Here is a 16,025-nt window from a genome sequence, read left to right on the forward strand (position 1 = left end):
TCGGAGGATCTTTACCTTAGCTTAGATTCACGTGACATTTTCAGTAAACCCATATAAAGGCGTGTAAGGGCCACACCTCTGTACGGGCCACACAGTTTATTGCACATCATTACATGAGTGCGTTTAAACCCATTCATGCATATTAAGAGGGGACCCTGGTCTTGAAAAAAAAATTTTATTAATCTAGATATAGTAATGAAATTTTCAGGCCACATGTATTTTTGTGTGCTGATTTTAGATATGTCATTTAATTTTGTGTAAAACAATTCCTTGAGCACTTGTGCAATTTTTATGCAAGTCTTTTGGAGAGAGCATATAAGAAAATTTGCTGCAGGAAACTCGCTGAAATGCATGCCATTGGGCTCTCTTGACACCAAGGAATGCAATAAGGGTAAAATTATTATCCTGGCTATCATAGAACCTGAGTTACAGGGTACTGAAGCTGCCACTGCAGAAACAAGAATGCACACTTTTCTTCTCATTTCTGAAGCGACAACTTCAAAACTCTATAACTCAAGTTCTATGATAGCCAGGATGATAATTTTACCCTTATTGCATTCTTTGGTGTCAAGAGAACCCAATGGCATGCATTTCAGCGAGTTTCCTGCAGCAAATTTTCTGCAAAACTTTTCCCAAAATACTTGCATAAAACTTTCACAAGTGCTCAAGGAATTGTTTTACACAAAATTAAATGACATATCCAAAATCAGCGCACAAAACTACATGTGGCCTGGAAATTGCATAACTGTGACTTCATTAATAAAAATTGTTTTTCAAAGACCAGGGTCTTAACAGGAGACTGCTCAAGATGGCTTAAAGAAGCCCTTCATAGTAGTTTGTCTTTTTGTGAGTGCAGAGTGTATTAGCTTCCTTGCCGTTTGCTTCGCAGTTTGCTTGGTACACCGTCCTACCACACCCCGCCAGCTCGCATGTCACATTGCACCAGCCATCCACTACAGGCTCCTTGCCAACGCACCCACACCATCGCTTCCTTTTTATCTTTGCACTGCAACTGACCTAGGCTTCCCATAATGTGGCTGCCATTACATGCTCATCAAGCTTGGTGAACATAATCACTCGAAGGAGCTCCTGTAAGCAGTAATCTCGAAAGTGGGGCCCTTAAGGTGATGGAGGGAAGTGAGCGCTCACCTGGAGGCCCAGCCGGCGTGTGGGCGGAGGGGTGCCCGCTGAGGAAGAGCCCCCCGCACTGGCCGAGGTGGGCAGTCCGCTGGACAGCCGGTGGCGCTGCACGAGCTCGTCAGCCGGCGGGTCGGTCCAGAAGTGGTCCTGCGTCTTCATCTTGGAGTAGTCCAGGGCACAGGGACCGACTGCAATGCAGGGACATCTCTCCTGTGAGCCACTCTGAATGACGGGCATCAGTGCAAGGCAAGAGCGCAGCACAACAAAAACAGCGATTCCCTCATGAGGCCATCTGTTGGAATGTGCAGAAGCAAGGCATTCCATTCACATGCAGTTCCGAAGAGGAAAAAGAACCCTCCCAGGCACCTGTTCTGACAGGGGCCAGTGAAGGTGCGTGCCTGGTCCTCCGTGAGCTCTTCCACATTTAGGCAAAATTTACTTTCTCTCTTGGTGCGTTAGCAATACAACGCCCATTAGCAGAAAGAGCATGTGAAGCCTCTGGGAGAGGAGGCAAAGTGATGAGAGGGAGAGAGGAAGAAGGAGAGGAACAAGTCAGTGGGAGGCGACAGGTGGTGGGAGAGGAGGCAAAGTGATGAGAGGGAAAGGGTGAGAGGGCAGAGAAACGAGTGGAGCCGTGGGAGGCAACAGGTGGTTAGAGAGGAGGCAAAGTGATGAGAGGGAAACGGTGAGAGGGCAGAGAAACGAGTCTGTGGGAGGCGACAGGTGGTTAGAGAGGAGGCAAAGTGATGAGAAGGAAAGGGTGAGAGGGCAGAGAAACGAGTGGAGCCGTGGGAGGCAACAGGTGGTTAGAGAGGAGGCAAAGTGATGAGAGGGAAAGGGTGAGAGGGCAGAGAAACGAGTCTGTGGGAGGCGACAGGTGGTTAGAGAGGAGGCAAAGTGATGAGAAGGAAAGGGTGAGAGGGCAGAGAAACGAGTCTGTGGGAGGCGACAGGTGGTTAGAGAGGAGGCAAAGTGATGAGAGGGAAAGGGTGAGAGGGCAGAGAAACGAGTCTGTGGGAGGCGACAGGTGGTTAGAGAGGAGGCAAAGTGATGAGAAGGAAAGGGTGAGAGGGCAGAGAAACGAGTCTGTGGGAGGCGACAGGTGGTTAGAGAGGAGGCAAAGTGATGAGAGGGAAAGGGTGAGAGGGCAGAGAAACGAGTCTGTGGGAGGCGACAGGTGGTTAGAGAGGAGGCAAAGTGATGAGAAGGAAAGGGTGAGAGGGCAGAGAAACGAGTCTGTGGGAGGCGACAGGTGGTTAGAGAGGAGGCAAAGTGATGAGAGGGAAAGGGTGAGAGGGCAGAGAAACGAGTCTGTGGGAGGCGACAGGTGGTTAGAGAGGAGGCAAAGTGATGAGAAGGAAAGGGTGAGAGGGCAGAGAAACGAGTGGAGCCGTGGGAGGCAACAGGTGGTTAGAGAGGAGGCAAAGTGATGAGAGGGAAACGGTGAGAGGGCAGAGAAACGAGTCTGTGGGAGGCGACAGGTGGTTAGAGAGGAGGCAAAGTGATGAGAAGGAAAGGGTGAGAGGGCAGAGAAACGAGTGGAGCCGTGGGAGGCAACAGGTGGTTAGAGAGGAGGCAAAGTGATGAGAGGGAAAGGGTGAGAGGGCAGAGAAACGAGTCTGTGGGAGGCGACAGGTGGTTAGAGAGGAGGCAAAGTGATGAGAAGGAAAGGGTGAGAGGGCAGAGAAACGAGTGGAGCCGTGGGAGGCAACAGGTGGTTAGAGAGGAGGCAAAGTGATGAGAGGGAAAGGGTGAGAGGGCAGAGAAACGAGTGGAGCCGTGGGAGGCAACAGGTGGTTAGAGAGGAGGCAAAGTGATGAGAGGGAAACGGTGAGAGGGCAGAGAAACGAGTCTGTGGGAGGCGACAGGTGGTTAGAGAGGAGGCAAAGTGATGAGAAGGAAAGGGTGAGAGGGCAGAGAAACGAGTGGAGCCGTGGGAGGCAACAGGTGGTTAGAGAGGAGGCAAAGTGATGAGAGGGAAAGGGTGAGAGGGCAGAGAAACGAGTCTGTGGGAGGCGACAGGTGGTTAGAGAGGAGGCAAAGTGATGAGAAGGAAAGGGTGAGAGGGCAGAGAAACGAGTGGAGCCGTGGGAGGCAACAGGTGGTTAGAGAGGAGGCAAAGTGATGAGAGGGAAACGGTGAGAGGGCAGAGAAACGAGTCTGTGGGAGGCGACAGGTGGTTAGAGAGGAGGCAAAGTGATGAGAAGGAAAGGGTGAGAGGGCAGAGAAACGAGTGGAGCCGTGGGAGGCAACAGGTGGTTAGAGAGGAGGCAAAGTGATGAGAGGGAAAGGGTGAGAGGGCAGAGAAACGAGTGGAGCCGTGGGAGGCAACAGGTGGTTAGAGAGGAGGCAAAGTGATGAGAGGGAAAGGGTGAGAGGGCAGAGAAACGAGTCTGTGGGAGGCGACAGGTGGTTAGAGAGGAGGCAAAGTGATGAGAAGGAAAGGGTGAGAGGGCAGAGAAACGAGTGGAGCCGTGGGAGGCAACAGGTGGTTAGAGAGGAGGCAAAGTGATGAGAGGGAAAGGGTGAGAGGGCAGAGAAACGAGTGGAGCCGTGGGAGGCAACAGGTGGTTAGAGAGGAGGCAAAGTGATGAGAGGGAAACGGTGAGAGGGCAGAGAAACGAGTCTGTGGGAGGCGACAGGTGGTTAGAGAGGAGGCAAAGTGATGAGAAGGAAAGGGTGAGAGGGCAGAGAAACGAGTGGAGCCGTGGGAGGCAACAGGTGGTTAGAGAGGAGGCAAAGTGATGAGAGGGAAACGGTGAGAGGGCAGAGAAACGAGTCTGTGGGAGGCGACAGGTGGTTAGAGAGGAGGCAAAGTGATGAGAAGGAAAGGGTGAGAGGGCAGAGAAACGAGTGGAGCCGTGGGAGGCAACAGGTGGTTAGAGAGGAGGCAAAGTGATGAGAGGGAAAGGGTGAGAGGGCAGAGAAACGAGTCTGTGGGAGGCGACAGGTGGTTAGAGAGGAGGCAAAGTGATGAGAAGGAAAGGGTGAGAGGGCAGAGAAACGAGTGGAGCCGTGGGAGGCAACAGGTGGTTAGAGAGGAGGCAAAGTGATGAGAGGGAAAGGGTGAGAGGGCAGAGAAACGAGTGGAGCCGTGGGAGGCAACAGGTGGTTAGAGAGGAGGCAAAGTGATGAGAGGGAAAGGGTGAGAGGGCAGAGAAACGAGTGGAGCCGTGGGAGGCAACAGGTGGTTAGAGAGGAGGCAAAGTGATGAGAGGGAAACGGTGAGAGGGCAGAGAAACGAGTCTGTGGGAGGCGACAGGTGGTTAGAGAGGAGGCAAAGTGATGAGAAGGAAAGGGTGAGAGGGCAGAGAAACGAGTGGAGCCGTGGGAGGCAACAGGTGGTTAGAGAGGAGGCAAAGTGATGAGAGGGAAAGGGTGAGAGGGCAGAGAAACGAGTCTGTGGGAGGCGACAGGTGGTTAGAGAGGAGGCAAAGTGATGAGAAGGAAAGGGTGAGAGGGCAGAGAAACGAGTGGAGCCGTGGGAGGCAACAGGTGGTTAGAGAGGAGGCAAAGTGATGAGAGGGAAAGGGTGAGAGGGCAGAGAAACGAGTGGAGCCGTGGGAGGCAACAGGTGGTTAGAGAGGAGGCAAAGTGATGAGAGGGAAACGGTGAGAGGGCAGAGAAACGAGTCTGTGGGAGGCGACAGGTGGTTAGAGAGGAGGCAAAGTGATGAGAAGGAAAGGGTGAGAGGGCAGAGAAACGAGTGGAGCCGTGGGAGGCAACAGGTGGTTAGAGAGGAGGCAAAGTGATGAGAGGGAAAGGGTGAGAGGGCAGAGAAACGAGTCTGTGGGAGGCGACAGGTGGTTAGAGAGGAGGCAAAGTGATGAGAGGGAAAGGGTGAGAGGGCAGACAAACGAGTCTGTGGGAGGCGACAGGTGGTTAGAGAGGAGGCAAAGTGATGAGAAGGAAAGGGTGAGAGGGCAGAGAAACGAGTGGAGCCGTGGGAGGCAACAGGTGGTTAGAGAGGAGGCAAAGTGATGAGAGGGAAAGGGTGAGAGGGCAGAGAAACGAGTCTGTGGGAGGCGACAGGTGGTTAGAGAGGAGGCAAAGTGATGAGAGGGAAAGGGTGAGAGGGCAGAGAAACGAGTGGAGCCGTGGGAGGCAACAGGTGGTTAGAGAGGAGGCAAAGTGATGAGAGGGAAAGGGTGAGAGGGCAGAGAAACGAGTCTGTGGCAGGCGACAAGTGGTTAGAGAGGAGGCAAAGTGATGAGAGAGAAAGGGTGAGAGGGCAGAGAAACAAATCTGTGGGAGGCGACAGGTGGTTAGAGAGGAGGCAAAGTGAGGAGAGAGAAAGGGTGAGAGGGCAGAGAAACGAGTCTGTGGGAGGCGACAGGTGGTTAGAGAGGAGGCAAAGTGATGAGCGAGAAAGGGTGAGAGGGCAGAGAAACGAGTCTGTGGGAGGCGACAGGTGGTTAGAGAGGAGGCAAAGTGATGAGAGGGAAAGGGTGAGAGTGCAGAGAAACAAGTCTGTGGGAGGCGACAGGTGGTTAGAGAGGAGGCAAAGTGATGAGAGGGAAAGGGTGAGAGGGCAGAGAAACGAGTCTGTGGGAGGCGACAGGTGGTGGGAGAGGAGGCAAAGTGATGAGCGAGAAAGGGTGAGAGGGCAGAGAAACGAGTCTGTGGGAGGCGACAGGTGGTTAGAGAGGAGGCAAAGTGATGAGAGGGAAAGGGTGAGAGTGCAGAGAAACGAGTCTGTGGGAGGCGACAGGTGGTTAGAGAGGAGGCAAAGTGATGAGAGGGAAAGGGTGAGAGGGCAGAGAAACGAGTCTGTGGGAGGCGACAGGTGGTTAGAGAGGAGGCAAAGTGATGAGAGGGAAAGGGTGAGAGTGCAGAGAAACGAGTCTGTGGGAGGCGACAGGTGGTTAGAGAGGAGGCAAAGTGATGAGAGGGAAAGGGTGAGAGTGCAGAGAAACGAGTCTGTGGGAGGCGACAGGTGGTTAGAGAGGAGGCAAAGTGAGGAGAGAGAAAGGGTGAGAGGGCAGAGAAACGAGTCTGTGGGAGGCGACAGGTGGTTAGAGAGGAGGCAAAGTGATGAGAGGGAAAGGGTGAGAGTGCAGAGAAACGAGTCTGTAGGAGGCGACAGGTGGTTAGAGAGGAGGCAAAGTGATGAGAGGGAAAGGGTGAGAGGGCAGAGAAACAAGTCTGTGGGAGGCGACAGGTGGTGGGAGAGGAGGCAAAGTGATGAGCGAGAAAGGGTGAGAGGGCAGAGAAACGAGTCTGTGGGAGGCGACAGGTGGTTAGAGAGGAGGCAAAGTGATGAGAGGGAAAGGGTGAGAGTGCAGAGAAACGAGTCTGTGGGAGGCGACAGGTGGTTAGAGAGGAGGCAAAGTGATGAGAGGGAAAGGGTGAGAGGGCAGAGAAACGAGTCTGTGGGAGGCGACAGGTGGTTAGAGAGGAGGCAAAGTGATGAGAGGGAAAGGGTGAGAGGGCAGAGGAACAAGTCTGTGGGAGGCGACAGGCGGTGGGAGAGGAGGCAAAGTGATGAGAGGGAAAGGGTGAGAGGGCAGAGGAACAAGTCTGTGGGAGGCGACAGGTGGTTAGAGAGGAGGCAAAGTGATGAGAGGGAAAGGGTGAGAGGGCAGAGGAACAAGTCTGTGGGAGGTGACAGGTGGTGGGAGAGGAGGCAAAGTGATGAGAGGGAAAGGGTGAGAGGGCAGAGAAAGGAGTCTGTGGGAGGCGACAGGTGGTGGGAGAGGAGGCAAAGTGATGAGAGGGAAAGGGTCAGAGGGCAGAGAAACGAGTCTGTGGGAGGCGACAGGTGGTTAGAGAGGAGGCAAAGTGACGAGAGGGAAAGGGTGAGAGGGCAGAGGAACAAGATGGTGGGAGGCGACAGGCGGTGGGAGAGGAGGCAAAGTGATGAGAGGGAAAGGGTGAGAGGGCAGAGGAACAAGTCTGTGGGAGGCGACAGGTGGTGGGAGAGAAGGCAAAGTGATGAGAGATAAAGGGTGAGAGGGCAGAGGAACAAGTCGGTGGGAGGCAACAGGTGGTGGGAGAGGAGGCAAAGTGATGAGAGGAAAAGGGTGAGAGGGCAGAGGAACAAGTCTGTGGGAGGTGACAGGTGGTGGGAGAGGAGGCAAAGTGATGAGAGATAAAGGGTGAGATGGCAGAGGAACAAGTCGGTGGGAGGCGACAGGTGGTGGGAGAGGAGGCAAAGTGATGAGAGGGAAAGGGTGAGAGGGCAGAGGAACAAGTCTGTGGGAGGTGACAGGTGGTGGGAGAGGAGGCAAAGTGATGAGAGATAAAGGGTGAGAGGGCAGAGGAACAAGTCGGTGGGAGGCGACAGGTGGTGGGAGAGGAGGCAAAGTGATGAGAGGGAAAGGGTGAGGGCAGAGGAACAAGTCTGTGGGAGGTGACAGGTGGTGGGAGAGGAGGCAAAGTGATAAGAGATAAAGGGTGAGAGGGCAGAGGAACAAGTCGGTGGGAGGCGACAGGTGGTGGGAGAGGAGGCAAAGTGATGAGAGGGAAAGGGTGAGAGGGCAGAGGAACAAGTCTGTGGGAGGTGACAGGTGGTGGGAGAGGAGGCAAAGTGATGAGAGATAAAGGGTGAGAGGGCAGAGGAACAAGTCGGTGGGAGGCGACAGGCGGTGGGAGAGGAGGCAAAGTGATGAGAGGGAAAGGGTGAGAGGGCAGAGGAACAAGTCTGTGGGAGGTGACAGGTGGTGGGAGAGGAGGCAAAGTGATGAGAGATAAAGGGTGAGAGGGCAGAGGAACAAGTCGGTGGGAGGCGACAGGTGGTGGGAGAGGAGGAAAAGTGATGAGAGGAAAAGGGTGAGAGGGCAGAGGAACAAGTCTGTGGGAGGCGACAGGTGGTGGGAGAGGAGGCAAAGTGATGAGAGATAAAGGGTGAGAGGGCAGAGGAACAAGTCGGTGGGAGGCGACAGGTGGTGGGAGAGAAGGCAGAGTGATGAGAGATAAAGGGTGAGAGGGCAGAGGAACAAGTCTGTGGGAGGCGACAGGTGGTGGGAGAGAAGGCAAAGTGATGAGAGATAAAGGGTGAGAGGGCAGAGGAACAAGTCGGTGGGAGGCGACAGGTGGTGGGAGAGAAGGCAAAGTGATGAGAGATAAAGGGTGAGAGGGCAGAGGAACAAGTCTGTGGGAGGCGACAGGTGGTGGGAGAGGAGGCAAAGTGATGAGAGATAAAGGGTGAGAGGGCAGAGGAACAAGTCTGTGGGAGGCGACAGGTGGTGGGAGAGGAGGAAAAGTGATGAGAGGAAAAGGGTGAGAGGGCAGAGGAACAAGTCTGTGGGAGGCGACAGGTGGTGGGAGAGAAGGCAAAGTGATGAGAGATAAAGGGTGAGAGGGCAGAGGAACAAGTCGGTGGGAGGCGACAGGTGGTGGGAGAGGAGGAAAAGTGATGAGAGGAAAAGGGTGAGAGGGCAGAGGAACAAGTCTGTGGGAGGTGACAGGTGGTGGGAGAGAAGGCAAAGTGATGAGAGGGAAAGGGTGAGAGGGCAGAGGAACAAGTCTGTGGGAGGCGACAGGTGGTGGGAGAGGAGGAAAAGTGATGAGAGGAAAAGGGTGAGAGGGCAGAGGAACAAGTCTGTGGGAGGCGACAGGTGGTGGGAGAGAAGGCAAAGTGATGAGAGATAAAGGGTGAGAGGGCAGAGGAACAAGTCGGTGGGAGGCGACAGGTGGTGGGAGAGGAGGCAAAGTGATGAGAGATAAAGGGTGAGAGGGCAGAGGAACAAGTCTGTGGGAGGTGACAGGTGGTGGGAGAGGAGGCAAAGTGATGAGAGATAAAGGGTGAGAGGGCAGAGGAACAAGTCGGTGGGAGGCGACAGGTGGTGGGAGAGGAGGCAAAGTGATGAGAGGGAAAGGGTGAGAGGGCAGAGGAACAAGTCTGTGGGAGGTGACAGGTGGTGGGAGAGGAGGCAAAGTGATGAGAGATAAAGGGTGAGAGGGCAGAGGAACAAGTCGGTGGGAGGCGACAGGTGGTGGGAGAGGAGGCAAAGTGATGAGAGGGAAAGGGTGAGAGGGCAGAGGAACAAGTCTGTGGGAGGTGACAGGTGGTGGGAGAGGAGGCAAAGTGATGAGAGATAAAGGGTGAGAGGGCAGAGGAACAAGTCGGTGGGAGGCGACAGGCGGTGGGAGAGGAGGCAAAGTGATGAGAGGGCAGAGAAACGAGTCGGTGGGAGGCAACAGGTGGTTAAAGAGGAGGCAAAGTGATGAGAGGGAAAGGGTGAGAGGGCAGAGGAAGCGGAAAGCAGGCAAGTCGGTGGGAGGCAACAGGCAGTGTGAGAGAAACCACAGCTGCTAAGCAGAGTCGAGGGGTGGAAAGAGTGGCAAGGGGGTAAAACATTGTACACTGTGATTGCTAGATTGGATTGGGGATGCAGTGCGTCACACGGCGACTGACGGACTGAATCACTCCACCTACCACCGTCAGGGGGGAGACAATGCTAACACCTTTTCTGCCACATCAGTTGAATCGATCAGTTTTTCAATCGTTACAAAGAAAGGCGAGGCGATCACGACTTGTCTGCAAGCCTGCAGCATGCACATTATGCCAATGCCAACCTGCAGTTTTCCATGCACTACACAGCCCTTTGGTATTACACCCATCATGCATTGCTGCCTAGCTCCTCTGCCCGTCTCAGGTACCCTCAGAGGTCTTAGGAGTGGCCTACTTCAATTATGAGCACCAGGTAAAAAGAAGGGTCACACAAACAAGCACGTACAACAGCGCAAACACATTTCAGCCTCTCCTTGTGTTGTATGCCACAGGACAACATCAGGTGGGATTATAGCCTGCCTTCCATGAAGGGAGTCAGAGTGACACTAGCCAAGCTACAAATGGCACGAGTGAAACAGGAAAAAACAAAGCAAAACGATAAAGTACCACATTTTCTTACAATGCATTGGTACTGCACACAGCAGGAGTGCACATACCATCTGTACTATTGGCCATAAAAATGCCTAGGGGAAACATGTTCTCAGAAAAAAACAATGACGATCAATTTGCACAGTTAGGTCGAATGTAAATAAGGTGCACTGGCATGGTGTGAGCATTATTTCCCATTGTTTATCTTTGCTTACAATGTTTAACATGGTCATGCTTTGCAATGCATTATAATTCCGTGTGATTAAAGTGGTATATCAAGTGCATTGTCATGGCATGGCATGGATGCATCGTAGTAGATACATGACACAAAGTGCATCACAGTCGTTCTACGCATGCATATCAGTCATGGTACACTTGAAGGTTACAAAAACTGTCTTGTGATCAGTAAAGTGAACCAGATACACATGAAACATTGGAAATGACAGATTCTGTCTGAAACACCAAATCTGTGCAACTTTTCCAGTGCATAGTAACCATAATCTCGCATGTAACCAGTTGCAAATTACACATCGCAGCATATATATCTGATGTTTCACCGAAGGTGAACCAGAATTTCTTCAAGTAGGCTTCTTGAGGTACAAAGGCGGCTTCTGCACCATAATAATACCTGTTTTGACAGACATTAGCTAGTTAATTATCTAGTTAAGGGGGGACGAGGGTCTTCAAACTGACCTTCATATTTGAGGCTAGAATCTCGTGAAATTTTGCACACAGACGCGTTTTTCTCTTATGATTTCAAAAATGCAGTCATAATTGAGCTGTTGGTATTAGACCAAAAGTTATCTTAAATTCTAGAGTGTAATTAGGTCATTTCTTATGCAGCTTTAATGAACTTTCTCATTGCATTTTGTTGCTTTAATCGCATGAATTGATAGCCCATACCCGATGATATCCTTACTTTTTGTTTAAGACACATATATATAGCAATTTACAATTAGCATAACGAGTTGCAGTGTCAAATACTGCGACCTCTTACTCTCGACATAGTATGTCAGAATGACATGCCTTTAGAGAAAAACGAAGAACGTCATCGGTACGGAAACTCTCTGGCTATCAATTCATGTAAATAAAAGCAACAAAATGCAATGAAAAAGTTCATCAAAGCTGAGTAAGAAATAACCTAATTACATTCTAGACTTCGTATGATTTAAGACCACCAGATCAATTATGATTACATATTTGGAATCAGAAGAGAAAAATGCATTAGTGTGCAAAATTTCATGAGACTCTAGCCATAAATAAAAAAGTTGGTTTTAAGACCCTCATCCCCCCTTAAAGGTGCACTGAAGAGGAATCTGAACTTGTCTTTTTGCTGCGGGAACTCGATCTACACACTGAAGAGGAATCTGAACTCGTCTTTTAGCCGCGAGAAATCTATCTACACATTCCTAGCATTCTTAAAAACTGCGACTTATTGCCCTGTGTGGCCAATTTCCCTAATTAAATTGAATTAACGCCCGGCTCCCGCCTTTTTTTTTTAATTCTCCCTTGTACGGTGGGCGGAGTCAACCAACGTGGGGAGTGCCTTTCAGCCAGCTCCGTGGAGGCTTTGCTTTCGCTTCGTTTTGTTTTTTAGGTTTCCGTGAATAAATAGTTTCATTTGCAGATAATATAACCACAAAATAAGCCCGCAGAAATAAAAAATACGCGCGGATTATTTGCTTCTACAGGCTACTACGTATCTGCCGATGGCAGAGCGGCAAGCCGCCACGGGACTGGGTGAAAGGCACTCCACGCGTTGGTCGACTCCGCCCACCGTACGAGGGAGAATTAAAAAAAAGAGATGGGAGCCGGGCGTTAATTCGATTTAATTAGGGAAATTGGCCACACAGGGCAATAAATCACTGTTTCTAAGAATGCTAGGAACGTGTGGATTGAGTTTCCGCGGCAAAAAGACGAGTTCAGATTCCTCTTCAGTGCACCTTTAACTAGTTAAATAACCAGCTGCTTTCCCCCTCTGCATTGCTCCCAAGGCTCCCCTTTCTCCCTCGATGTACCATTGCTGTGCATTACTCTGCCTCTCATTAACGTCCTGATCACACTGCCACAACTACAAGCCATGCCCCCACAGACAGTGCAGACGCTCCACTGCCTTGGTGACTACACACAGGGCTGTGACATTGAGTGGTGCCACTGCTGCAGAGAATAAGGCCTCCCCCCTTCCACTGCCACGAAATGGAAGCCTCTAAATTACAGCGCCCCTTGGGAGCACAGAATAGCATCCAGCATGGAGGGAACAAAGGAAGGGGTCCACTCACCGAGTAGGGAGGCCAGGATTTGTCCCGACACAGGGTCCGCCACGAGTGCGTCCTTCTCGTAGTACTTGCTGCAAACAAACCACGGCTCAGAGATCAAAGCATGCCACACAGTGCTTGTGACACAGCTATGAGCCCACAGTGCGTGCTTTTAATGCAACAACACTTAGGTTGTTGTCTCATAAAAAATTTCTGATTTCTCTGTATTGTAATTCCCTGGCTGGCCGAAGGGGTCACGACGTCATCAGCACTGCTTGGTTTAGTTTTGGTTTATTGGGGTTTAACGTCCCATAACAACTCAGGCTATGAGGGACGCCGTAGTGAAGGACTCCGGAAATTTCGACCGCCTGGGGTTCTTTAATGTGCACTGACATCGCACAGTACACGGGCCTCTAGAATTTCGCCTCCATCGAAATTCAGCCGCCGCAGCCGGGATCGAACCCGTGTCTTTCGGGCCAGCAGCCGAGCACCGTAACCACTGAGCCACCGCGGCGGGGTATCAGCACCATCAAATCTGAAAATCTAAGGAGCAGAATGTTGATTACTCAAATGTGCCCCATTTCAAATTTGCAGGGCCCTTTGGAATTTTTGAAGGTGGGCCAACTTCCAAATGTTGTCGCATTTCCTTCTTTAAGAATGTGGTCAACAAGGCCCCTTTCCAGGCACTCTCTCTCTATCCGCTGTGCCCATAAGCGGTGATGTGGCTGGCCCAGGTCCTCCTCAAGTGAGTGCAGCAGCAAAACAAATGCTTGGAGAAAGTCTGTCTGTGTCCACAGGCTGCTGCTCATTTGATTTTTTTTTTTACGGTGCAGAATGAGTGGCCATCAAACCCCAAAGTTGAGCCCAGTCTTTAAAAATTTCCAAACTGGAATCGTGGTTCGAGATATTGAACACGTGAATCCAGCTGCACTAAAGACATCATCGTCAGCCTGACCACGCCCCCTGCAGGGCAAAGGCCTCTCCCATGTCTCTCCAATTAACCCTGTCCTTCACCATCTGAGGCCACCCTATCCACGCAAGCTTCTTAATCTCATCCACCCACCTAACTTTCTGTCGCCTCCTGCTACGCTTGCCTTCTCTTGGAATCCACTCCGCTACCCTTAAGGACCACCGGTTATCTTGCCTTCGCATTTCATCACATTGCATTACATTACATTACAAGCACATGCCATACACTGAAACTAGCACAGCCACACAATTCTTGTAATGGGATGTGGCGAAGCACAGAGACGCTTTTCTTCACTGTTGGGCTGCAGTCAGGCTATATACTATCTGTAGCGCACGTCCTATGCTGAGCAAATGCAAAATTTTCCACCTCAAAACGGCCTTTCTGTGGTGTCCTTACATCTAGAGAGACACAGATGACCTTCTGTTCTTGGTAGAAATCAATCGGTTGGTCCTTTGCGGCTATGCTGATTCTTGTTCGGCTCCAAAAACACATTACCAAGAAAGAATTGATTTAAAATTGGCACATCTTTGTCCGCCAGCTGATTCACACTAGTGACATCAATAATGAAACAGGCTTTGTAGAATGTATCGATGCCACTGCTGTTAGCTTGCCCCAAGAGCTCCAGCTCTTCCAGCTTGTAAAACCTCCACTCTCAGTAAAAACACGGTCCTTACCATTAGAATGCAGTAATCTGTGAATACAGGATAACCTCCATTAGTGCAGAGTGCCGTTGAAACACTGATTTTTTTAGGACAAAAATGTACAAACTTACATAAACTGCAGTTCAATTCCTTGCTAAATTTTGATGTGGAAAGCATGCTCAAATAATGTATTCATTGTTCTTTACTGGAATGATCAGCCATCGTAGATGGAGGCTGTAGAGTCGAGCCCAAATGTATCGAACGTGGATTTATAAAATTATCGCTTATATCACACAGCCAGAGCATCATTTTGAAAATCACATCCAAGAGTATAGCACTCTTGTACACGAGGGTTGTCCCGAAAGTAATGCAAGAGTTGGCACAACTTCCTTATTGCCCGACTTACAGAGTTCAAATTCTATGTGGGCGTAGAATAACTGTTTTTCTACAATAACCATTTTTTCTTTTTGCCAGTAAATAAAGGATCTTTTTCACTGCACGCAGTTACTGGATCCCAAGGAGAAGCAGCGGGCTGTCATAAAGTTTTTGACGAAGCAAGGACAGTGGCCGACTGAACACTTACGATCATGACACCACTGAGAAGAGCGATGCACTTAGATAGATTAAGAACTTTAAACCGGGGTTACCACTGCTGAAGACAAACCATGCATTGGGAGAACATCAACTATAACCACTGACCCAAACTGTGTGTGAGTAGATGAACTGATGCTGGCACAAATGCATCGGTTGTGATGGAGACTACACTCAGCAGTACCTTTATATTGAGAAAGGGTTCCTTTACAAGCAGGTAGAATTCGAATGATGTCAGTTAACAAAATAGTTACACCAACTTCTTCATTACCATCGGTACACCCGTCGAATTTACTGTGTACTAGTGGTAACAAAATTAGACATCTTATGATAAGAAGAGGCTGGTTCCAAAGAACAGTGGTGAGACAGGTTAGGCTTAGCTAGTGGTGTGCCAAGCCAGTGTGTTCCAAGAGAGTGGAACACAATGCAGTTTGGGTGAGCCAATCAGAGCGCCTTGTGGCTGATGTCGCGCAAGCCTCATGACTTTGCAAGGCAGGATTTCACGAGAAACCGGCAACAGACATCACCCCAAGCTGTAGGAAAAAATTATTTGTAAATCATTGGCTTGCTTCCCAGAACTTGCACACGGCATGAACGCTGAATAGCCTCACCCTATAAAATCCCCAGCTCATCTTAGCAGTTTTTAGAATTTTGCACATCATTTCATGTCCCTGGTCACCATGAGTGCTCGTTGTAAGCATTACTTTTGAAGAAAGCACCTTCTACCTTGATGGACACAAAATTGGTAAAGATGTCGTGCATGTGTGGTGCAAGGCTGCACGGTCTAATGACACTAACCACCCACACTGAGTACTTGGGGCAGTCTAGTAAACCTCTGGAAGCTTTAGATCCGAAAGCCAGCCCATGGGAGCACACGGAAGAACAAACAAAAACAGGTTTAATGTGCACTGAGTCTTTCGCAATATCAAGAAAATAACGGGCGAATTTTATGCGAGCACTGCCCTTAAAAGCTTTCCAAGCTCATCACTTGCCGGTAGGGAAGGCAATAAAACGTGTTGCAGAGTGAAGCACACCACACAGTATGCTTCCTGAGATGACTAGGCATTCCATAAATGATCCCGATCATCTGCGGCAAGGCTTACTACTGTGGGCTGCCTTCAATACGCAAGACCAAGACAGCAGGCCACTCGACTCGTTCCTTTTCTAGAACCCCGAAAAGCTCACAACTGTTACCTCCTATTAAAATCAAAGGCGCCAAACCATACACACACACACACAGGAGAAGAAAGAAAGAAAGACGAGACAGAGGCGCTCTGTCTCGTCTTTCTTTCTTTCTTCTCCTGTGTGTGTGTGTGTATGGTTTGGCGCCTTTGATTTTAATGATGAATAACTACCAACTAGCCCAACAACAAGTTCTTCTATGTTACCTCCTACACCAGCCCAGCAAGCAGGCAACTGCAACAAATGCAGCAGAGCTGGAACGAGAGTGGTTTCCCCAAGTGGCAGATGGAGGAAACAGTAGTATCCACACAGCATTGATGGATACGAAGCAAAAAGAGTTCCGTCTTGTACAGCCTTCCTATCATCGTGACAGCAGCACAAGCATGTCAAACATTCTTTCCCTCGCTCACAATCATGCTGAG

At 50.5% G+C, this 16,025-nt stretch overlaps 1 protein-coding gene across 3 annotated transcripts in view; it reads right to left on the reverse strand.

Moving 5' to 3' along the window:
• The window catches only part of LOC149325843 (small G protein signaling modulator 1-like), a 106,345-nt gene that overhangs the window by 75,056 nt on the left and 15,264 nt on the right, over positions 1-16,025 (reverse strand). For all 3 annotated transcript variants that reach the window (XM_089562656.1, XM_089562655.1, XM_089562654.1), the window contains exons 5-6: positions 12,244-12,311; positions 1,150-1,328 (exon numbers count right to left, since the gene is read on the reverse strand). In XM_089562656.1, coding sequence (XP_089418782.1) covers positions 1,150-1,328; positions 12,244-12,311 — 247 coding nt within the window. The remainder of the gene's footprint in view (positions 1-1,149; positions 1,329-12,243; positions 12,312-16,025) is intronic.

Source organism: Amblyomma mixtum, chromosome 10 (assembly GCF_055824585.1).
Source record: "Amblyomma mixtum isolate Tamu chromosome 10, ASM5582458v1, whole genome shotgun sequence".
Lineage (NCBI taxonomy): Eukaryota > Metazoa > Arthropoda > Arachnida > Ixodida > Ixodidae > Amblyomma > Amblyomma mixtum.